This window comes from Prorops nasuta, unplaced genomic scaffold (assembly GCF_024137725.1).
Source record: "Prorops nasuta isolate Cenicafe-Biocafe unplaced genomic scaffold, Cenicafe_Pnas_1.2 PNAS00004, whole genome shotgun sequence".
NCBI classification, from domain to species: domain Eukaryota; kingdom Metazoa; phylum Arthropoda; class Insecta; order Hymenoptera; family Bethylidae; genus Prorops; species Prorops nasuta.
In genome coordinates this window covers 6273544-6297414 of record NW_027116801.1, presented here as the reverse complement: position 1 = coordinate 6297414, position 23871 = coordinate 6273544, and the positions used below count along the sequence as shown (strand labels likewise).

At 47.4% G+C, this 23871-nt stretch overlaps 2 protein-coding genes and 1 long non-coding RNA gene across 3 annotated transcripts in view; 2 read left to right on the top strand and 1 right to left on the bottom strand.

Annotated features, from left to right (window-relative positions):
* Positions 1-49: 49 nt before the first annotated feature.
* Positions 50-1895, top strand: LOC136772281 (RCC1 domain-containing protein 1). The gene is made up of 7 exons (XM_066725158.1): positions 50-233; positions 338-586; positions 659-849; positions 909-1038; positions 1125-1251; positions 1311-1485; positions 1552-1895. The coding sequence occupies exons 2-7, from the start codon at positions 342-344 to the stop codon at positions 1719-1721; spliced, it is 1038 nt and encodes a 345-aa protein (XP_066581255.1). The 5' UTR covers positions 50-233; positions 338-341; the 3' UTR covers positions 1722-1895.
* A 1534-nt stretch (positions 1896-3429) lies between these two features.
* The window catches only part of orb2, a 36088-nt gene continuing 15646 nt past the window's right edge, over positions 3430-23871 (top strand). The window contains exons 1-6 of the mRNA XM_066726274.1: positions 3430-4794; positions 8804-8915; positions 17295-17345; positions 22788-23036; positions 23178-23290; positions 23409-23801. Of these exons, the coding sequence (XP_066582371.1) occupies positions 3700-4794; positions 8804-8915; positions 17295-17345; positions 22788-23036; positions 23178-23290; positions 23409-23801 (2013 nt within the window). The 5' untranslated portion in view covers positions 3430-3699. The remainder of the gene's footprint in view (positions 4795-8803; positions 8916-17294; positions 17346-22787; positions 23037-23177; positions 23291-23408; positions 23802-23871) is intronic.
* On the bottom strand, positions 16050-16926 carry LOC136772932 (uncharacterized). The gene is made up of 3 exons (XR_010822528.1): positions 16790-16926; positions 16349-16531; positions 16050-16257 (listed from the first exon to the last, which is right to left on the bottom strand). It is a non-coding gene; the product is annotated as an uncharacterized lncRNA (long non-coding RNA).

Sequence of the window (23871 nt, the reverse complement as noted above, 5' to 3'; positions counted from 1 at the left end):
ATATTTATATTATAATAAAATCTATAAATTCTGAAACCCTGAGAGAACAGAGGAAGAATGTAGGGTAGGGGTAGTAGATAGTGGGGTACACAGGAGAATAGCAACTGCTATGCGAAGACATGTGTAAGTACGCAACGCAACTACGCAAGGCTGTTTGCACTGTTTGCAGTTTGACAAGGACTGCGTTGGGGCCGCGTAACATGCAAAAGAAACAGCTGATGTAGAAATGAGAGGTTATATTGGTTTCTACTTAAATAATCCATATATTAATAATTAGATTCGACTTATATGTATTGTTATAAGCAGTAGTAATAAAAATATTTAAAATTTTTTGCAGGAAGATGAAATTTTACTATGCTGGTTTAAATAACAGTTATTTGTTTTCTGAAAAGCACCGATTAGTACCAATTGTGGATAAATTTACAGAAATATTAATTGATGATATTTCTAAAGTAGAAATTGGATGGAACTATTTTCTTATTTGGAAAAATGAAGGATTATACATTACCCATTCAAATTCTGAAAATGTTACCAATGTAGACGAACTGCTAGAATTGTTACAATCACCTGATAACACAGGAGATATGTATGTATAAATAAATTATCTTATTTAGAAAAAATTTAACATTGTATTGATCAAAGTTTTACATATGTACAGTTTCAAGGACGCTGCTCCTGGTAAAGATAGTATACTACTTCTTTCCAATAATCATAAGCTTTGGCAGTACAAATATTATGAAAAATTATGGAAACTGGTTCCAACTTTGATTTCTACACAAAAAGATTCTGAACATGAATATTTAGTAAAAGTTGACCAAGGAAATGCTGCACTTGCTCTGACAAATTTAGGTTAGTTAAAGTTAATAATATGGTGTTATTGATAAGCAATAGAAGCATTTTTTTTCTAGGTCGAGCATTCAGTATTCCACTATTATTGGACATGCCAAAACGAATAAAGTTTGTGGATGTTGCTTGTGGGTTTGATCATACCATTTTCTTGACAAATAATGGAGAAGTGTTTTCTATGGGCATAGGAACGTAGGTATATAAATTGAAAGAATAATCTTAAAACCAAAAGAAAGTGGTTCATTCGTAAAAGATATAAAATTATTGAATTTTTATAGTCGAGGTCAATTAGGACATAATGATTTGGAAGATTGTGACAATCCAAAGGAAATATGTGCTTTAGCAGGTTTGAGGATCGTAAAAATCTCAGCAGGAGGCTGGCATAGCGCAGTGTTGACTGATCAGGTAATTATACAATTTTTAATGGAGGTGTAATATTATTTCTCAAAGAGTACGCGTTACAGGGGGATTTGTACAGTTGGGGATGGAATACAAACGGAGAACTAGGAATAGAAGGTTGTAGCAGCGATGTACAAGCAATTCCAGTACCGGTAGACTTTAAAAATGAAAAAGGGGAAATTATTGAATCAAATGTGAAAGATGTGCAATGTGGAAACGCATTTACTATTTGTTTGATGGGTGAGTTTGATCAATCGCTCGTCGGTTTTTAAAAAAGATTTCATTTTTAAAAGTATCTGTTTACAGAGGATAAATCGTTTTGGGGTTGTGGTTCAAATAAATACGGGCAGCTAGGGATGGATCGAAAAATGTTGACCAGTACGAGAAATTTTATAAAATTAGACGTCAATTTTGGGTCAAGGACTGTTAAAAATTTTAAGTGTCGTGAATGGGGTACAGTAATAACGGTGGACTGATATTGTAAATTTTAATAAAATTATTGCCAATTTCCATCCAGTTACCAGATAAATATAAATCATCTCGACTTTTATCCCTCTCCATTCGATGTGATGAGAAACGATTGGAAGGGAAGTGTATCAAGGAATGGAAGGACGAAAGACTACGTCCGATCAAATAAACTGTTAACTACTGATTCCCAACCTAATCTTTGCCTTGAAACTTCGAAGGTTTCCAACATCTTACAATCTCAGCGCGCGTAACCCACTTCTTTTGATTCGAAAGCTCAAAAATCTTTTTCATGTTAAGAACAGAGATGAGCCTAGATACAAAACATGAAAATACTCGGATCTCAAGTTAGAGGCAGCGAACCTAAAAATGGCAGAAGAGTATCCGTGGGGGATAGAGGAGGGGAGTTGAGTCTAGAGGCTCTAGCGTCTCTACTAAGTGAAAATAAATGTGTATACGTGTGCGCGCAGAGAGGTTTTTCTTTCGGTGAATGTGGAAAAATGGTAGAAGTAGTCGACGACGTGAGGTAAGTGTACTATACTATATACATGCATATGTGTATATATATATATATATATATATATATATATATATAACAGTACAGCGGTAGCAGGTCTGTGGAGTGGGAGGAGGCGAATGGGGTCGGATAAGGGGAAGAAGGGAAGGAGGGAGCCTGGGAAGCGAACGGTGGTCGAAGCGCGCTGGTTCGTGGTGGAAAGGGGCTTGAGGAGGGAGGCTGACGGGAAACGCGGGTGGTCGTGTTCGGCTGAGGGCGCGTGCGTGGGCGTTGGGTCGACAAGGGGGGCGTCCGCAGAGCAGAGCGCCGTCGTCGTGGAGGTTGTAGGCGAGGAGGACGAGAGAGGTTGTACTCGGCGCGGTGGGCGAAGATCGCCGAGCGACTCGGCACGGCTACGTGGAGGCTCAGGCTGTTATGCTCTGGCCCGCGCACGGTCTCTCGCAGTGTTCCCAAAGTCGGCACCTCGCACGAACCTTTAACGCCAGGCAAACCGAACGCTTGGACGTCCGGCGTCGTCGCCGCCGCCGTCGTCGTCGTCGTCGTCGTCGTCGCCGTAGCCATACTGATCCGTCGACATCCGCGCACGTACTATATACAGGGAGCTCGGATCGGCAGGTTGATATAGAGAGGATTAAAATGGTGAACCGGAAGGCCTCCGGTTGTAGGGTCGCAATCATCATTGGGAACGCGTGCCAAACGATATGTCGCGATTGAGACGGGAGGTGGTGGATTGACTCGCGAGGCGCTAACTCCCCCATCCATTGCTCTTTCTCTACCTCCACCTCTCCCTCTCCCTCTCCCTCGCTATCTATCCGCATCTATCTATCCATCCATCCATCCATCTTGCTCACTGTCACACTCGTTCTGCCCAGTGCTGCTCCACTCCGGCAGGGTTAAGCTCCTGGTATACGGTGCTACGGAAGTGTCACGCGACTATTTTCTACCGAGTGTGCGAGCCCAAACCGGAAGTGCCGTCGTTACACGCCAATAGCTAAATCGGAATTTTCAGTGAAGTTCCGCAGTGCGAGCCTCGGTGGATATATATTCGAGCTTGGAAAATAGGTAATCGAGGTCAGTGTCGATGAAATTATGATCGTGAGGGAGAAGTGATATCAACAACCCTGCACGGTGGGGAGGGCAGGGGGCGGGGGAGGGGGAGGGGGGCTAGGTTGAAGAGGGAAAAGGAACGATGCTGACAATAAGGTGCTGGAACGGAGCTGTCGAGTGCGGCTGCGACTGACGTTGGTAAATATAAGAGGGAAAAATAGGAAGAAAAAAGAGAGCAGGAAGGGAGACGGAAAAATCGATCGCAAGATAAGACGGTAAACTCAGCTTCCGGGGCTCGTAGTTGTTTTTACGAGTACGGAGAGGGCGATCGATAGTCGACGAGGACGCACTTGGACCGTCAGAGGTTCTCTTATATAGGGAGAAGGTGGCTGACCCCGGACGACAAAACCGACCACTCGCGATTTATGGGGGACTACAGCGCCACGAGCCTCTTCTCCAGCAGCTTGCCAAGTCCGAAAGCGTCGAGCATTGGCGGCGGGGGCAACGGTGGTTCCAACATGCAGGACGATCTGCTGATAGAGAAGCAGGCCACTGGGAAATCGACGCCCTTGTCCCCGGGCGGTAGCCTGGTGGATGTCGTGGCAGCTCAAGAAAAGTCCAAGGAGTCCGTCGAAGTGGACAGCATAGCGATAAGCACGAGCTCCTGCTCCTCCGGCGACAAGGACATTGGCTGCGGAGGAACTTCCTCTCTGCAGAGCTTCTCCGAGGCGGCCAGCAGGGTTCCAAGTTTGTGGGCAACGCCGGATGACAATGCGCTGCACAGTTTACCGGTCAATGGATCGATCGCGGCCTTCCAGAACTTCCCGACCGGTGGTCCTGCGGGACTCTTCGCCGGTTCCGGTTCGACAACAGCAGCAGCGGCAGCGGCTGCGGCGGCGGCGGCGGCGGCAGCAGCCGCGGTTGCTCAGGGCACTCGACGTGCCATCACAGCTAGTCACAATTTCTCGCAGCACGTGGCTTCCGCCGCAACCGGAAACCGTCATGGGCTGCAGGTCTCGTCGCAGCAGCAGCAACAGCAGCAAACGTCGCAGCAACAACAGCATCAGCAACAGCAACAACAGCAGCAGCAGCAGCAACAACAACAAGCGACCGCAACGTCGCATCCTGGCGTTTATCTACCTGGAAAAGGGTACGCGGCTTGGTCCGGTGGTCCACAAACGGGACAACAGTGGAGCACGGCTCCCCAGGCCGCTGCAGCTGCTGCAGGACTGTCGCCCTGGTCCCGAGGGCGCTCGGTACCCAATTTACCGCCCCTGCACTCGTCGCTGCACGCTGTGGCCGCTGCGGCCGCTGGTCTGCAGGCCCGAAAGACCAGTCCAACCTTCACGACGCATCCGGGCCCTACGGCCCATCCATCCTGCATAAGTCCCGCCAAGTTCCGCAGGAGCACGTCCTACCCTGGCAAGGCCAACATCTATCCACCCCAACCGGCCCCCAGCTTCGAGGTCACCGCCGCTGCCGAGGACAGGGACTTACTTCAGCTTCCGTTGTTTCAGCAGGTGAGCTGAATTTTTTATCGCTCTCGCGTGGACGTAGCGATAAGTTGAAATTTTCGTAGCGGTGTTTCTTTGTTCGCGTGATTCAGCAAGAATAGCGGAATAGCGCTCGCGGTGGCTTCGAGCTCTATAACTATACCTCTCTCTCTCTCTCTCTCTCTCTCGTATAGCATTGCGCTATCGATTGACGACGGGACGCGAGAATTGTAAACGCAGACACACATGAATATCACTGGCATAAAACTCCATTATGATACTGGCCGTATTAGCTTATCGCGTTACCCGTAGTGTTTCTTAATTTTACGCCGCTATATAGCGTAGCATAGCGCACAGTATGAGCGACATTTTTTTTCTTCCTTTTGCTCGTGTTTCGCGTCAAGTTATGCAACTGCTTCGAAACTGCTAGGTATATAAATTTAGCCTATGCAACTGTTTGAAGAGGCGCGCGCGTATCCATTCGCTCCGCTGCTGCTTCATTATCTTTCCTCCGGATCTCGGCAGTCTCTTATCGGGCGCATCGTTTCGTAAATTCAGAGATAACCGCGATGGTGGAGCGCTATGTAATGTAAAGCAAGCGTTTCGTACAGAATCCATCATTCTCCTCGTTGGAAAATGACAAGGGCCGACTAATTTTTGTCCATTGGTTTTATCCAATATGGATGCTTTCCCTGGGCGAGTATACATCGCCGTTGAATTCTGACCCAATTCCATTCGGAACTGCCACAGCTCTAGCAGTGTCTAGCGGAGGTTTAAGCTCGCAGCTATTTTAGACACCGCTCAAAAATAGACTTGCATACTAACCTGAGAGAAATGGCGAGGCTCGTTATGCGAGCCACCACCCTCTGCGCAACTTACCTAGTTTGACGTTTCTGCACTTTGAATCTGTTTTTTCATCTCGAGCTTATATAAGCCCTCGACGAGAAGCACGTGTAAGGGAAGGCTTTTCGATTTAATTATCATCGTAATTAGTTGGCTTATTGAATCGGTTATCGAACGCCTGGAACGGCTAAAAAAATCAAGCGTTCGTTATATACATTTGGAGGAGAGTGGGTAAACAGACATCATGTGCGATACATCTGTTATGTTAGGCTTTTATTATTACAGTACAAGTTATGGTATAATTTCTGCTGTTGCTATTATTATTCTGTGGATTCTCCGTGTAACGATAGAGAAGAATATGACTAATGCAGAAACACGAGCGCACTGTCAGGGGCCAATGTTTATCGATACGAGCGACCTCGCTGGGTCGATTGTTCACTACCCACGATTGGACGTCCAACACAACACACAGCAAGCATTTTTTTCCTACGCGCTATAAGTTTCCGCGATGAATACGAATAGTGTCCACGTGTTTATAGCAATATTATTATTCGGGCGAGCGTATATTTCAACGGCAGTTTTTTCCCCTGATTTCCTCGCCGTTTTGGAAAAACTCGAGGCACTTTATAGCATTTTGTGCGATTAGTATAGTACCACCGTGGTACTACGATTAAGATAAACAGTCAAGGCCCCGTGGCGTGGTCCCGATAGAGCGCATGTGTATATACATAGAATGGACTTAATTGAGGCCAGATAAAAATGTAGTGTTCGTCGCACGGACCTCCTTATTAGCTCTCTTTCGTAAAACACGCTTAACACGTGGAGCTGGGGAATACCCCCACGAGCGAATCAATTTCCAGCTTTGGATAATGGTGCATGGATCCTGAAAGCATTTGTCGCGCGCGTATTTAGGTTATAATAAGAATAGGACAGGTAATAAGAAAGTTGGCGTGTAACCCGATTTAAAATCCAATGTGCTCAGTTTGGGGATTGTGCCGATTGCGCCCGCGCGCCGGTGCAGAGTGACCTAGTACGACGGACGTTTATGGGTCAGTCCAGTTTCGCGCGATATAGATTTTTCCCCCTCTGCGCAACTCTGCTGCCACCTTCGCGGAGCGGTTTGCTCAAGAAACAGCAGCTGCAGCGAAGATCTGTCCTATCCCGTGCCGTGTCCCATCGGATTCGTGGAATCTCTACAAAACAGAGAAATTCGTTAGAAGAGTTCAGCTCGGAGTTGTTTGGAACGTTCGTTCCGTTCTTATCTCTCCTTATCTGTCACAGTCACGCACACTCCGCTGTACACACTGTACCTAAATTTCTCTTTTATCGTTCATTACGTGTGCTTGACTATGCTGGAAAAATCAATAATAAATTAGGAGTAGGATTTGCAGGGTTTTGCGCCTGGCTTTCCCGTTGTTTACGAAACCAATACTACATAGCAAGACTACAGTGGTGCATGAATATTTACAGAAGGTTATGTTCTATATATCTGTGCTTGGTTGCGACCGTCGCGACAATGCTTTGCTATTCATTCATTGAAATTACGTTTTATGCATCTACGCGTCAATAGCTCGCGTTGGTAAACCTTACGTTAATTATCTTTTATTGTATTTTCCCTTTTCAAATTGCGCAACCGGGGCCCGTTAATCAATGCTTGGTAGGCCGATAATCATTCGACTAAAAACCATTGCTCGTTATCATTTATTATTGCCGAGGTCTTCCAGCGTTTCTACCCCCCCCCTCCCCTCCCCTCCCCCCTTCCAACACGTATATCTGCTGAAATAAATCAGATTTAGGTTTGCCGTGGTTGGTTAAGCCTGGCAGCAGTGAGAAAGAAGCGATATCAGCGCCATCGCGTTTCGCGGACCCTGTTTCTCTCACCCTCCTCCACCCCTGTTGCCTGATACCGTATAACCCAAGCAAGCAAGCAACGAACCCCTGCCACAAGCAACAACCGACAACGAGGTGACCTACTTTCTCTCCTCGGCTCGGTTCGGTTGGACTCGGCTGAAATCGCGCTTCTTCCGTACGTGGTACACGCCCTGGGAGATCCAGGTTATACCTTCCACCCCTTACTGACCTTAGACCTTACCCTGTTTTAATGATCAACGGGTCATCGAGTCGAGCAACGTTGCATCCACCCTGCAGCCTCCGACCGTTTCACGCCTGTATTTGGCGGATTGAGAATTTTTGCGAGGTTAGGAAAGGAGAGGACGGTGCGCGCTAAGAAAAAAATCGTTAAGCGAGAAATGAAAAGGTCTGGTAGCTCGATGGGAGAAGGAAGGGGGAGCATTGTGCGTTGGATAGCTAGGGGAAGCTTCAAGGAGTTGTTTGCGAGTGCATTTTTGTAGGCTTTGCATTTGAGCACCTCCGCGCCTGCTGGTCTAGACACGCTGTTCTTATACGGTGTCTGGCCTGCCTCTATCCTCTTGTTCTATACACGGGGTTTTTTGTGCTCGTCGAAGCCCCCTCACGCTGTTCCTTTCATCCCTTAAAGTGAGATCGTGTCCGCGCATGCACGTATACGTGATAAGGACGCTCCGACAGACTTTTGTTAAACGCGCGTGTCTCTCCTCTCTTTGTAATCAAATAATCTCCGTAGTATCGCATAATCATTAATTATATGCAATGCGAGAGTAAAACACAGGAGAGAGAAACTTGCGCCAATCGATATAGGGGATTAATTGGGGACGCTGTAATTGGTATAGAGGTGTGAAAGGGAAGAAAATAGCGGAATGTTAGAATCGAGGGGGAGGAGAAAAAGGGGTGGTACTGGGTACTGGGTAGCGGTCGCTGTCGACGCCCTGCTTGCCGCCGCCGCGCTGCGCTTCCTGCTTTCCCTATATTGATTTTCCAGCGCACTCCGTGACTCCGAGCTCCGAGATACCAACGGAGTAGGATCAATTGCGTCGGCGCTCTCTCTCTCCCACTTCCCTCCTCTGCACACACACACACACACACACGTATGTGTGCGCACGCTCGCTCATTCCACGTATACAAATCTGAAATACCCTACGTATCCGCATTCGTATACACAGGTGAATCCTACAACAATACCCTCATAACCGAGAGGTTGGAAAATGCTGTCGTGTACGAAACATCGATTGCACAATGTTTCGCATTTCTCACTTTCGTCGCTTGATTTACCTAGCTGAATCACAGCGCGAGTCTGACGTCATTTTTCTTCTTTCAGGAACGTATGACAGCCAATGGAAACTCGCCGTTGGATAGTATGCGAACGTTGGAGCATTACCTGAGTGATATCATGAGAGTCGGGGCAGCGGACACACCGGAGCATTTGAAAGGTGAGGTTAGGTTAGCTTCGCCCTTGGCTGTGTTGCGGCTAGTTTTACTGTTATCGGCACGCACGCCGCTACTCTCTCTCTCTCTCTCTCTCTCTCTCTCTCTCTCTCTCTCTCTCAAGCTCAAGTTCATCCCATCCCGCATTACCTACGGAATACAGCATAGCAGTATAGGTTAATATACGTATACAATACTATAGTACGTTCAACGTCTCTCTCTCTCTCTCCTAATTCTCCCGCACAGATCATTGGTTTTCCGTTGACCGGTGTGAGGTGGCGCAACGGTGCCAGTTACGGAGGAAGGTGGCGCGCGCTAGCTATCCAGTCCCAGTCCAGAGTCCAGATATACGATATTGCCGCCTCCTGAGATTATGCCAAGCCAAGAGTATAGGATACCGTTCGCGACCACTATCGATCGCACCCACCGCTCCATGTGATTCAATAGGAATCACTTTCAAACGGAAAATCAAACTTTTAATCGCGTCGATGCAATAACACGGGACGTGCGACACGAAACAGCCGGCTATTTAGATAACCTATAACTGTGCTGAGGCGAGTATCGAGAGTTGGCCGTCTGCCTATTGACCGACCAGTAGAGGCAGCGTAGACAGCATTATGCAAGTTGACTTTAGGCTAGCCATGGAAACGCTCCTACACCCCGATGGACTCACTCAAGTGCAAGCCTGAGAAAGGGATTTCCGGCGTCGCGTCGTAGCCGGCCTGAGTTGCATTTCAAGTGCGTGTCGCCGCTCGCGTTCGTTCCTACCCTCTTCAGCTTTCCCCCTTTCACCGTTATTTTACCCTTTCACGCGTGCCTTTTGTCCTCCCTAGATATACATATTTGCCGAGCTTTCTTTCTTCCAAAGAGGCTTGATTTATAATTTACTAACGATTATGAAACTGTATGCGTTTCACGTTCCTGAAAACTCACTCTTCTAGGAATACGCTTTTAATCTTTACGTTACTTTCGGTAATTGAGAGAGAAAGAGAGAAAGACACTCGCTTTTCTCTTGCTTCCAATTGACTCCAATAAACTAGAGTATTTCTTTTTCACAACGGCATTATCGACTATCGGTAAAATCGCCGTTATACCGGTAGCAGTAAACAACGAATAGACATTAGCGACATCGTGGAGCGCTGCTCGAAACCCGCGCGTCTTCGGTACTCTCCAAGAAGCAAAAAGAGCCCTTTGCGTTACGTAATATAATTCTTAATTAGGTTATTTCGTTGCGTAGACAGAACTGGAAAGCTTTTCCTTTTTGTTCTTTGAGCCTGGTCGATCTGATCTCCTCGTCGTGCGATTGAAGTATATCGTAGGAATTTCGGGAGGATTCGGGTCACGAATGTAGAAGAGGAGTCGGCGGATTCCATCAATCACTTCGCAGAGAGTAGATCCGTCAGAAGCAACGTCATCGTTCGCAGGAGAATCGTCTGGGCTCCAGGGGTGCTCGTTTCCCAGAGTGCACTGACCTCTAATTTACGCTCCTCCCTATCAAAAAATACGTTGCACTAAATCCTTCAGTTTACGTAACAGTATTTTCTAAGTCTTCCTCTCCGTCTCCTCGAAGCTTGACTCAGCGACCGATTATTGTGCAACGAATAGTATATTTATCACCTGGTTTAATCTCTCTCTCTCTCTCTCTCCCCCCCCCCCCTCTCTTTCTATCCCTATCTTTATCTCTCTATCTCTCGTTTGAATGACCTTCGGAAAGATCACGTATCCTCCATCCTCTAGATGCGCTAATGAAAAACCATTTGGTTATATAAGGCAGGTGCCAGTACGCTAATTTCTCTAGAGACGTAGAAAACTAACTTACGACAGACGGTCAGGCAGTATGGGGGACTTTCTTGTGTGCCGTATGTATCGATTTTGCATTATTACGATGGCGCGTTTGATGATTTAAAAGTCAGAAGGGGGAAGAGGGGGGGGGGAGAGATAGGGAGACACAGCTACAGCTGTTTTGCCAGTCAGCTGGTCTGTCGTATGCCAATACCAAAGGCACCCCCTCCCCCTCCACCCTCTTCCCCTTACCATACCCTGCAACGGTGTATCCGTAAAACTTTTTTTTGCAGGGGGCTAACGCACACGTGCGCAATCTAATCGCGTGTGTCGTTATCCCCTATACACCACTACGCGAGTTTGGCGTTACGCGTTCGTTGCCCTCTTCTTCGGTGTATACATATAGACAAGTATATTATGTGTATATGGCGATGAGGCGTGGACGCGTAGCGCGCTAGATATGCAACTACCGCAAATGGCAAGCCGAATGACGAGGATGACGCGCGCACGAACGACACCAAGTTTCGCTAAATTTAGAGCACTCGCCTCGGTACTTCCGCTCTGCCGATCAGCGCGAGTGATGATGAAAAAAGGGAAATATTTCAAGCATAACAGACGCTGGCTGCTGTTTACCGAGCGCGATCGGTTTAAGGTTGCTTCCGAGACGATTTTCTCGGAGTTTCAGTCAGAGTGAAAAATGATTGGCGCACGGTTGGTCGTTGACGTTATGTAACGAGCGTGCGTCAGAAAACAGACCAACTCACATGGACGCGCGCAGTCTCGAGCACGTGTGTCGCAACGAGTCCGCGCGTTAATAATTATAGTACCGCTTAACCTTGGACATTGATTAAAGCATGATGGTTCGTCATGCCGGTAGAACGGCGACGCAACGGTACAGCGTTATAGCTGCTCTCTCTGCTGCAGTATTTCGACAGCTGTTCGGTTCGACATAAATCGGCAATTTAAATTCGCATGGAGAATGAAAACGATCGGGGACTACTGGGCTAGTGGGGTGTGGACTGCGAGGGTTATTGACCCGAGTTATATAGATTTGAGAAAGCTCGCTTGGGGGATAATTGGGCAGAGAGCAAAAGTACTCCTAATGTTGCGTTGGGCCCACACGTTTGTATTTTCAGTCAACGCGTTTCCCACTTTTAGTCATAGCTGTCTGCGAAGACTCTCACCCTGACGCTGACGCACATGCGTAACAGCCTCTCTCCATATCTCTCTCTCTCTCTCTCTCTCTCTCTCTCTCTCTCTCGTATATTTTCTCTCCTCTGCACCCTTTCCAATGGAGAACCCCACCTAAAGCGCGCAACCCCATGGCAACCAAGCCACTCAACGGCAAATATTCGACAAAAATTCTATCGAGTCGAGCCGCAACGATATACGCTCCTGAGCTACGTAGTACAAAGCTATATATGTATATATATATATATATATATATATCTCCCTTCGCCCTTCGGCTTATCTCAAACTCCCCCACTCCTTCTCCCGCGCCGACCTATCCCTACCTCGCCAGCATTACGAGGGTTTCTTACGATTCATACATGTATATATATATACGTATATACGTGATACAGGAAAAGACTGGTGCGTCGATAGAAAATATACAGGAATAGAGAGAATTTATGAAAAAACAATGCCAATAGACCGCCAACGACAAGATATTGACGTAATAAACTGTACGTAATGAGTAGGTGTATATATATATATATATATATATATATATACGGTATATTGTACAGACAGAGTCGAGAGAGTCCCCCACCACCGCGCGCGAAACACGCAGACGCGAACCCGGGGAACCCCTCACCTCGACTCGTCCCGCTTCCTCCCACGCCTCTGCACCGCTGGAGAGGCCTGCGGTGGTGTAGGTTTCTCGCGCGCGCGTGTCTGTGTGTCCGTGCGTAGTGGAGCCAGAGCCAGAGACGGACGGAGCGGCCATTCCTTGATCGAGGTTCGAGCGGCGCGGATATAATAGCCAACATAACCTCACTGTGTCGCGTGACCGCCGACAACCACGCCTTTTTCGGAAAAACAAACTCTGTGCGAAAGCAGCGGCAGCATTTGACTTTCGCCGTGCGAGCAAAGAAACGACAGTGTCATTGAGCCACTGGCATTGGCCGATTCTCTCTTTCACGGTTTCCAGGCGTGACGACGGTCCACCGCGTGACACGCAACGAAACCGAACGACGAGCGAACGGAGCAACGTGTCTTTGCTGGTGTTTAGGCGCCGCTCTCTTCTCCCTTCCATCCCCCCCCCCCCCACAATCCGCTTCTGCGTATGCGTACTCGTATGCGCTCTCTCCACCTCCACCTGTGTGCCGCCACTCCACCACCACTCTGCTCCGCCTGTTATTCGTCGTACTCCTCGCTCGCTAGTCATTCGATCCGTCCGCGCGACAAACGTACGCGCGTCGCCTCAAACTTTATGCACGGGTCGATCGGTCGATCCCGTTGCCGGCGAGCGTCATTTCCTCTTTTTTCCGTCTTCCCTTTTTTTCCTCCCTCGCACTCTTTCACTCTCGCTCTCTAGTGCTCTCCAGTGCCTACATAAATAGTGCATGTTTGTGTTTTTCTGTGCCTCCCTGTGCGTATCTACGTGTGCGCGCAGGAACTCTGAAATGCGTTAATCGCGCTTATCAGTCCACTGTCGCAACGAGTGTGAGAAGCGAGCGAGCGAGCGAGGGAGCAAGACGGCCATTGCATCTGTGGAAATTTTCGAGCGCCTGATAAGCGCGCACCGGAAGTTGCCAGGAGCAAGAAGTTTCCTGGGGGAAGATGTTTCGTGCGTACGGCACTGCACCAGCCGAGACACCTTCGGCCACGGATATCTATTCCTGGACCACGCCGCTCTTCAATAAAGGTGCTTTAGGTGTTTTAATCCGGTCGCACTCGAGTACTCTTCTATGCTCTGTACTTAAATATACGCTCTGTACACACATTTATACATATGTACCATAATTGCATTTTGCTCGAAAGTTCTTCGCCATCGTTTTTCGCCTCGCGCACAGCTGACCTCGTGGATAATCTCGTTTATCGTCCACTTCCGCGTGGGATCTCTGCGTCTTTTCCATGTACGCGCTTAGTAGCGATTCCATGCGTCGCGTTAAAGGAGCTATATATTGATTTTCTTAGGCTCGTCACGCGACGCAACGTCATGTCATGTAGGCCAACGCGTTGCGATGGCATCGCAGGCTACTGCTGCTGCTGCTGCTACTTTTCGGAGCGCCCCACGTGATTCTTCGTCACGACGGACGGACTCTTCTTCTCTTTTTAAGCCGTCCTGCATTTTAGAGAGCCGCGCGCAACGCTGCAATGACGACATTGGCGATACATACTGCGCCGCCGGTTATGGCGACGTCGTCGTTCCGTACACGTGACAGACACATTACTATAGTGTACTACGAGGTGGGGAGGGCAGCTCGCGATCTCTGCGCACACAATGCACTTTGGCGAGCATACCCACTACACCCAGTGTAGTTTTTCTTAAAATTAACGCGGCGCGACCGCCTATCGATTTCGCGCAATCTCAGGATGAATCGTGTTTGCGCGTGCGCGCTTCTACACGAAAGCTGCATGCCCCGCCGAAGTTGTACCCTGCAACAAAAAACAGAGGGGGTCATTTAAAGTTTAAAGAGTCCTCTTTGCGTCCTCCTAAGGTTCCACCGAACACACCACCCGGCCAGGCCATTCGCCGTAGAGTGCCTTGACCTCTGCTGCCTTCTTCCCCTGACCTGCGCAACTTTTCCGTCTACCCCTCTACCTGCATCCCTCCCCACGGGGAAGCCCCCTTAGGGCCTCGGCCAACATCAACCCGCTGCTCCTGAAAAACATGGCTGCGCCGAAGAGTTTTATCGAGCGCCCCGATAAATCTCCGTTATCGCTCCGGAGGACCGTGCAATCTCCTCGAAGCGTCTATTATTATTGACGATTCGAGCACGGTGCGAAACTCTTCGGAGTTTTTCAATCGTACCACCGCTGGCACGGACGACTTTTAACGAGGTCGTGAAACCTTATCGCGTGCCCGCGATAAGATATCGATTTGATGTTGTTTCTCGTAGAAGCCGTAAAATTTGTCTACGGGGCCAGGAGAATTATCTGTTAATTACTGGACTACTTTACCAGAGAGCCTGGGCCCGCAGGTAGTAGGAGGTGCGGCGGCTACGCATGTCAACTGAAGGGCATTCAACTATCGATCCGCTCGCGCTGCCTGAAACCCGCAACCAGCGGAGACACTCTTTTCTGCGGGCCAAACTTGGCTGTGCGAGCCATCGCCGAACTATATATTCCCTGCAATCGTAAACGCAATCGGTGAAACGAAAGACAGGAAGTGAAAGCGCGCAGGGCCAGGGGTTAAGGGCATGGCTCGAATTTTAATTCGGAATAGGACGATGAAAATGTTCGCGTCCAATCCACCATTAATTCCCATAACCAAAATTCTCCGAAGAGAAAGACTGACAGAGCGGGGATCAAGGATCAGATCGGATTAGATCGGATCGGATCGTGTCCGCCTTTCCATGCAGTCATTTTAAACTCTGTTTACACAAGGAACAGATGCAACGAATTAAAATGACAATGCAGGACGCTTTCCGTTTTAAAAGTCACATTTCACTCCCCTCACTCCGAGGTTCGATCTCATTTTACAAATTAGATGCGAAGCCCTGGCGCGAGGTTATAAGCTGGACTCACTCTGTTTAAAAAACAGGGTGAATAGAGAATGCTCTCCCCCCCGAGATGCGGGCCAGCTGATCGTGGCGTAAGGCAACGCACGTGCACACGCGTAGTGGTCTAGCTACTACTACTATATTGCCTTAGGGAGAACCGAAAGGGCGATATACATATAGCGTGTAGCATAGATCGGTACGCTTCATGTGGGTTCCTGATAACGTTGCTATAAATCGTTACACCTATATAGGATTTCTTCGTGTCCCAGAGCAACTTGCAAGCTGCAGCTGCTATAAATAAGTGTTGTATTATCGCGAGAAAACCTTGGCCGGCGAATCTTCCTCGCGCGTATAGCTTTCTCTCCATTGTCGATTGCGCAATCCTATAAATTCCTCCTCCGCCGACTATACGCTATATTTATAAGTCGACGAACGGAAAATTCCATCGGCTTACTCGCCCTTATGCCATTTATCTGTCCCGGCCAAGGTTTATTAATAGGATGCACCACTTAAAAAAGCTTTCTATATTGCCAAATTGCCGAGCAAACTTTCCTCTCCTTGCCATGCTTTTTCCTCCTCTCCAAGCAGAACGATGCGTTGCGTCGAGCTCTCCGGCAACGCATGACAACTAAATAGGTTAATACGTACATCCGTATCGTTGCCCCGCTGCTGCTGCTACTGCTGCTGTTATCTCTTATGTCACTGATGCCACTCTAATTCAATTGATCGGCCTCAGGCCGCGATGCGCGAGCCCAGCGTTCCTGCAAACAACTCTTTCCTGCCTCATCGGATCGGAAGCTTGTCAGCGGAAAAAGCCAAACGTGCATCGCTGGCATAAGGTCACGGTATTAGCTCTCGTGTATAAGGTTAGCGCAGTCGAGTTCCCACGATTGCTCTGAAAACAAGGAAAAGAAGTTTGTACCGCTATAGGCTTATAGCGTGTGTAGCCACACCAGGGGCCACAGTAAAAAACCATAAATACTCACGACTCGTCTGCTGTATTGTATACGCAGTATTACACGACAAGCTTGAATTCGTCAATGAATTGTCAAGCTTGGCGGAAGAGAGGTGGTTATCGCGGCTAACGGTTTCCGGCTTCGTAAATATTCTTGGAGGATGACGGGCGAGCAAAGACAGTTAGGCAGGATGAATGAACGCTTGCCAGCGAGCTAGACGAGAACGAATCGAAGAAGAAAAGGCGTAAGAAGAGCCGTAGTTAATGCGCCGAGATTTTCGAGAGGGGCTAAAAACTGCTGGAAACCGAGTTTCTTCGAGTTTTCCCACTTTTCCATTCTATAGCATTGTACACGCGAGCGAGGTGAAAGCGTTTGGCAGTTTGACAAAAAGTCAAGTCGTTCTCTCTTTCTTTCTTTCTCTCTCTCCATCTTTCTTTCCTTCTTCTGGGATTGATAAAAACAAATACATACCTTTTACACTCTTATCAGTCTCGACCAATACTTTTGGTATTCATCGGTTTTCTGACGATCGTCAACACTGCGCGTCTATTATTGGTTCAATAGTCGAAAGTTTAAACGAGCATGATGTAATTCGTCGCTAGATTGCTCGAGATCTCTCCGTGCAAGTATGGTGTATAGTACAACCCGTGAAACTAGATCGTATCAACGAAATCGAGAGTCCAAGAAGATTTTAGGTTAGGTTTTCTCTGCTGCTGCCACGTGTCAGGCCTACCGCCGCTTGAAAACTGCTTATTCCACAAATATCAAAAACACTTGTCCAAGATGGACAACAATAACAAGAATGGCAGCTTCGGCTTCTTCCCAATTCCCTAGCCGTAATATTCCATCTCTTGGCAAGGAACTTTCAATCGCGAGTTAACGAGCAAAAGCTTGAACGAGAAATGAATTTAAGCAATATCCTTCGTTTAAGAAACGAATGTCATTAGTAATATAACGTTTGGTATTTCTGTTTCAGGATTTATAAATTGCAATGCCAGTACGCTACAATCACTTACGCAGCTACACGGTGAGTCAAGTTACTTCCTTCCTATCGTTGAAAATCTCCAACTGAATTTAGCTAGCCTGGGATTGGTGCAATATCAAAGCAGACGAGCATTAAATTTTCATTAGATTCGTGACTTGGGAAGAAATTGCGCCAATGAGCGCGCGCGCAAATTGCCAAGTTTTTCAGAGTGGAACTTGGAGCGTGACTTCAATAAGCCGATAGCGAGATTTTTCCATGAGCCATTTTAATTTCCTCGACCGAACACGAGATGTCGCCGGACTTGATTTCTGATTTCCCCCTGGTGGCCGCGAAGACGAACACACAAACAGACGCATGTAACTGGCGCACCACCAACCAACCAATAACAAACAATCCATCCGACCAACATTTTAAAGGATTAAAAACAATTTCCAGAAAGTTTGCATTACTCGCTTGCCGTAGCAGTGTTTGGTAATCGAATCAGCCTACAATATACCGGGTGATGTTTGTTATATTCTTTTTGCTCAGCGATAAAAGTGAAGCGCTCTGCAAAAAGTTGTCACTGTAGAGCGCTGTCAAGCGAATTCTTTGAAACCTCAGGAGAAAGCTACAAAAATTCTTCTAATTGAATCGGCATATCCCCCCCCCCTCTCTCCCTCCAACCGTTATGAAGCTGATAGAATGATTTCGGAATGGGAGGAGGGAGGGAAGGTCGCTCGCGTTCTACTCTTTCTCAAGAATTTCCTCGTCTGACGAAATCATATTTCAACTCCGCGTTTCGTCAAGGTTTACAGCTGGCCGGAGAACGAACGTGCTTGGAAATTATACGAGCATGCACGAAATCACACGCGTGACAACGACATGCTCGATGTCCTTTGCTCGTGGAACGAGACTATTCTCTGCTCTTTGTAGTTTGTAGGTTATGTTCGTCCGCTTCTTTTCGTAGCGAGTTTCATTCGCGTCATCCCTTCGTCTTCTCGTCGCGTCGTCGCTTCATTTTAGCCAGTTTTCTTAACGTTTTTACCTCAATCGATGCAGTTTCCTTGCCCCAGATTTCCATCATCCTTGGCAAACTTTTCATACTTAGAAAATTAATCTCGTGATTCACTGTAGGATAAGCCATGCTGAAACTCTTTCCATAAAGCGTATTGATTGCGTTGATTCTTACAGTTACAGTTTCCCTGCACTAGCCACTGGCAACTCTCCTGAAGAGTCAGTCTTGTTACATTAATGAGAGAGAAAGCTGCTTTCTTATCGTTAATTGTTCCAGTCGCTAACACTATTATAACCAAAGCCCGAGCGATTGTATATCTATCATATGTTTACAACCACGTATCACATTTGATGTCTGCTTGACGATGTATCGATGGGTCTGTCAGAAGCGACCGTTTGCGAGCAGAATGCGTGAAATTACGAGAATAAGGCACGTACAGCAGTGCTGTTTACAGTCGTACCGTTCTTGGAAAATATATCATCGTGCCTGAATAGTACATTATAAACCGGTACGGACTGTTCTTTATTATTCTTCATTGCGTGAATAACTGGCTTGAGAGTGACTTTTCAAGATGGTGGGAGGGGGGCGTCGAGAACAATGCAGCATTTTCCATGAAAATTCGCGAAAATTCTCCAGCATTAACTCGTGCGTGAAATTGGCATTATTGGCAGTTTCTTTCTGGGCCGAATAATTATGACGTTATATTATGAGAAAAAGTCTGTCCGGATGTCATCGGTTGTCTTTCTCTTCGGCAACGCCTCCTCTCTCGCGGGTTTTCATTGCACAAGCCACCTCCACTCGTCCAAGCTCAGCGTCCACAAGGAAAAAAATGAAACTCCTACACAGCTCTATTTGCCATTTCCAGTAACGGCGAGACTTTCCACTTTTCTGCGTAGGTCAAACCATCAATGAGACAGGGATGTTTGCGAATCAATCTGGAGCGTCGAGTAATGGTGGTTAATTATAGAGTTGAGTTATTTCACCGATAACAATAATGCTAATTGGGGAAAAGCAGCAATTACCACACTTTTGCCAGTTTACACAGAATTACATGTAACGGCGTGCACACTAAAACTGTTAATAACGTTTGTCAATCAGCTGTAACGACTGTGCAGTTCTTGTATATATCGAGCTAAAAACAAACTCCGCAATCGCTCGTTCCTTATTCCACTGGCTGATTTCATTTTAGATAAGGGCATAGGCTTTGACGCGTCTCAGAGTTTTTCGTGTCTAGCGGTAGATCAGAAATTCAATCTTGGTCGTGGCCACAGCCAGTCCGTAAATTGAAGTTGCTCCTAACCTAATAAAATGTCCCCCCGTGTCTTTCTCCATTCGCTCCGTGAAATACTTTTCCACGAGGGTCTCTCAATGAAGCTTATATTGAAAAAATCTTGTAATCTAGGAGAGTCATGGGAATCGTTATCAGGTGAACAATAGGTATATCGAGAACACCGTACCCCCCAACCGTATATTCTTACGCACAGTGTTTTTCGACGAATACTGCTAATTGGTAGGTCCAGCAACATTTGCAAGATGGCAGCAGCTGGCTGGCAAAGGTAGGGGAGGGGGGGGGGGCAAACGACATTGGGACATATCCGTAGGGCCAGACCGACTACCGAGGCGGCCGAGAGAGGCGAGAGCAGCTATTAACGAACTTACGGCCGGTCGGGTACTCGAGGGTAAACGTGGCGGCTTAAAAGGGAGGAAACTGTTATCGTCTCGTATTCGTACGAACGTACAAGGGTGGCAAATGCTCTCGAGACGGAACTCGATGCCCCATTCTCACTCGTTGAAACACAATACACCTGAGTTGAAACGCTTCCGATGTGTCTACATATAGGAAAGCTTAATTTAATCGAGCCTTGATAAATTCATGAATGTGTTAGAGCTGCTGAAGGGAGAGAGACTAAACGGCGAGAGGTTAGGTGGCACATCGCGCATCGTGCCTGGAGAAAACTGAGAAAAGTAAAAGTGGGGGGGTTAAGGGTAAAAGAGGAGGGGGTAGTATGGCTGCGAAAGGGCATTCACCTCTGGGCCACGCGTACTACACTATTATATACTATATATATATATATATATATATATATAATACTCTTGAACAATTGTCATAATCGCAAACTTTTGGATCGCGCGACGCCAAGGTCAAGTGAAATTTCTGTCGTCAGCTATATGCATATAGCGACAACGCGACAGAAGGGATAAAAAGTTAAGGTTGGCAGCTGAATAGGATGGAGTGGGGGGGGGGGGGGAGTGGTCGATGTACTAAATATCAGTGATATCTTTTTTTACAATAGCTTTGACATATTTCCAGCTGCTGGATGGGGAGAAAAGTGGATATAGGTGGCGCGGCTACCTGTAATATTGATCCATGTAGCTTCTCCCTCCCACTATAGAGTCCACGTCGCTGCCATGCCGGGGGTGCTGTTACTTAAAACCCTTAAAACTGTTTCTCGTAAAAATCAGGCATGCAGACTCGGCTGGTCGAGCGACGGACCGTCGAATCATCATTAAGCTCTACGGGGATTCCCCTTGAGGCTCTCGGAATATCACGCCGCTCCTTTTTTTATCATTAGACCCTCCTCCTACTCCTTCTTCCTACCGATCCCTTCGCTAATGCTACCTATTCATTTCTCCCTACGCAATTTTTGTCCATTCTTCCAAAACTGCAGCAGCACGTATCTTCGGATCGATCTACGATTCCTCCTCTGCGCTTCTAGAAAATCCGATTAGACTCGCGGGTCAAATGCGAAATTTTACGCTCTCGCTATTCCCACGATTTCAGTTTGAAAATACTTATCACTAAAATCCGTTTTAAATTCGATTCGTCGCTTATTCGCAGACTTCCCCGGACGAGCGGCATAAAAGCAAATTTTCCAGTCGGGCTATATCGACTGGAATGAAGGGATTGAGGTTATAATCGCTTCGGCCATCTTTGGCCAGCATTGTTTTTTGTACCAAGGATCGCTGCTGCTTTTCCAACGCTCGTCGTGCACTCGTAAATTCTCAGTCGCTCTCGCAATGGAAATACGGGACACACTTTCTCGATCCTCCCCCTCTGCAACTGGCACTGATGACGGAAGACCCACGCGTCCCCTTCGACCAAACATTCCAAAATCACTGCAGACTGTCCAATTGGCTCCATCAATTTATTTTCAAGGGGTCGCGTCAATTCAAGTCTTCTATATATATACACACACATAGAGTATTATATAAACGAGCCATGCCGTTTTCCTTACGTCCCAACATTTCTCTCTTTCTTCGTTTATTCCTACAATCGTCGAGTTTTATCGACTGAATTTTTGCGTCAGGCTTTGGCTGCTCGTCGGGGATGATTGATGGGAAATCGAGACCCGGGAATCGGCCGGCCCGACCCGGGAAACGTCTAATCGATATCGCAACTAGAGTCCTTCCAGATCGAGCTCTCTCACACACGCATAGACGCGCGCAACCGTGTGTCCACGGATCAACTATTTATATCCCCCAATTAATATGGGAATAGTATATATAAATATAGACAGATTCCCCCCTTTATTATGTATACAGTCAATCGCTCAAAACGTCCCAAAGCACGCATGCAAGAAAACGTTTGTTTATCGATTGAAAGCCGAATGTGGAAAGTATCAGAATTTTCTCCACAGGAGCTTTTTCGAAGAGAAAACGAGGCTTCCAAAAAAAATAAAACGTTCTGTACGAAAGTTTGACATCTCTTGTAATTACGGAGTTGCAACAAATCTTTGTTGCATCTTCGCTCCGTAGATTTTTAAATGGCGGAGCCTTTATACCGGTATCCCCATCTCGCAGACTGCAACTTCCCCTCTCTTAAAGGGAACGCCGGAAATGATTTTTAGCATGCAAATTTGACGCTTCGCGAATTTCCTCCTCCTCCTCCTCCTCCTCCTCCTCCTCCTCCTCCTCCTCCTCCGCCACCGCCTCCTCCCCCGCTTCGCCGTCGCAGTACACGTAAACATTGTTGTACGTCGACGAGTAAACACGAACCGACAGGAGGGAATTCGAGAGACGTGTTTTTTTCTCTCTCTCCCTCTCTTATCCTCCCCCCTTACACCCCCACCCGAAATCGCGCCGACAACGGCACACAAACACGCATGCACACACCCACAACCGCATTTAATTTGTATACCATAATCGCGTGACGTCACGGCCAAAATGTCTACTGTCGGCTCTCGATTGTTTAGCTGAAAAATAAAATCCGTCGGCTGGCGTTGCTCTTGGTTGGTTGGCAGTTTTTTTGTTCCGTTTTCCCCTAACGACAAGGAGAAACGCGAGAGAAAGAGACGATAACCACGCGCGGTATTTCACTGCTCTGCTGGCTGCTCAATAATTGCCACACGCAAAGGAGTAAAAAAATCAATATGGCTGCTACCATAAGAAGAGCGAGATTTCCTCTGAAGAGGCGATACAGTGAGTCCGAGGGAGAGAAGAGTGAGAAGTGCCAGAGGAATTAAAGAGTGGTTTTTGTTTGTGTACAACAGGCAAGTCCCCGTTCTTCCCGAGCCTCGACGAGCAAGGTGGAAATCTGCTGGAGGATGCGAACGCTGCTAGTCAATTGGAAAACGTAGGAGTCGGCGTGAATGTCGGTGTAGGTGGTGGAATGACTGCGTCACAGGCAGCTCCACTCTCATCGCCGAGTCGCAGCAGCCCTCACAGTCAAGGCAGTGAAACTGGAGAACGGTTCTCCAGGAAAGTCTTCGTCGGTGGTTTGCCCCCTGACATTGACGAAGGTACGTCCGCCATTTTCCTCTTTTTCCATTTCACTCTTTTTACTCTCTCTCTCTCTCTCTTTCTATCTTTCTATCTTTCTATCTTTTTCTTCTCCAATTGTCTCTATCAAAGCTATTTACACGAGAATTTTCTTCTTCCAGACGAAATCACTGCTAGCTTTCGACGTTTCGGTCCGCTAGTCGTCGATTGGCCACACAAAGCAGAGAGCAAGTCTTACTTTCCGCCAAAAGGCTATGCCTTTCTATTATTCCAGGTAGCGTGTATATATAGTAGTAATAGTAGTAGTAGGTTTATGCAGCTATATATATATATATATATATATAGTATAAATGTTCCGATCTCAATGGCGCTAAGAGTAATTGCATTTTCAGGATGAAGGCTCGGTGCAACAGTTGATCGACGCCTGCATTCAGGATGAGGATAAGCTATATCTGTGCGTGAGCTCGCCAACGATCAAGGACAAGCCGGTACAGATACGACCTTGGCGACTGAGCGACGCGGATTTCGTCCTGGACGCCTCGATGCCGCTCGATCCGAGGAAGACCGTCTTCGTCGGCGGTGTACCAAGACCACTCAAGGCCGTTGAACTGGCAATGATCATGGATCGACTCTACGGTGGCGTATGCTACGCTGGGATCGATACGGATCCAGAGCTGAAATACCCAAAAGGCGCGGGAAGGGTAGCCTTCAGCAATCAGCAAAGCTACATCGCTGCCATCTCTGCGAGATTCGTGCAGCTCCAGCATGGCGACATTGACAAAAGGGTAATTACTCTGGAGTGAGAGAGAGAGAGAGAGAGAGGTTCGCGAATCTTAGTCACTCTTGAGTATTTGG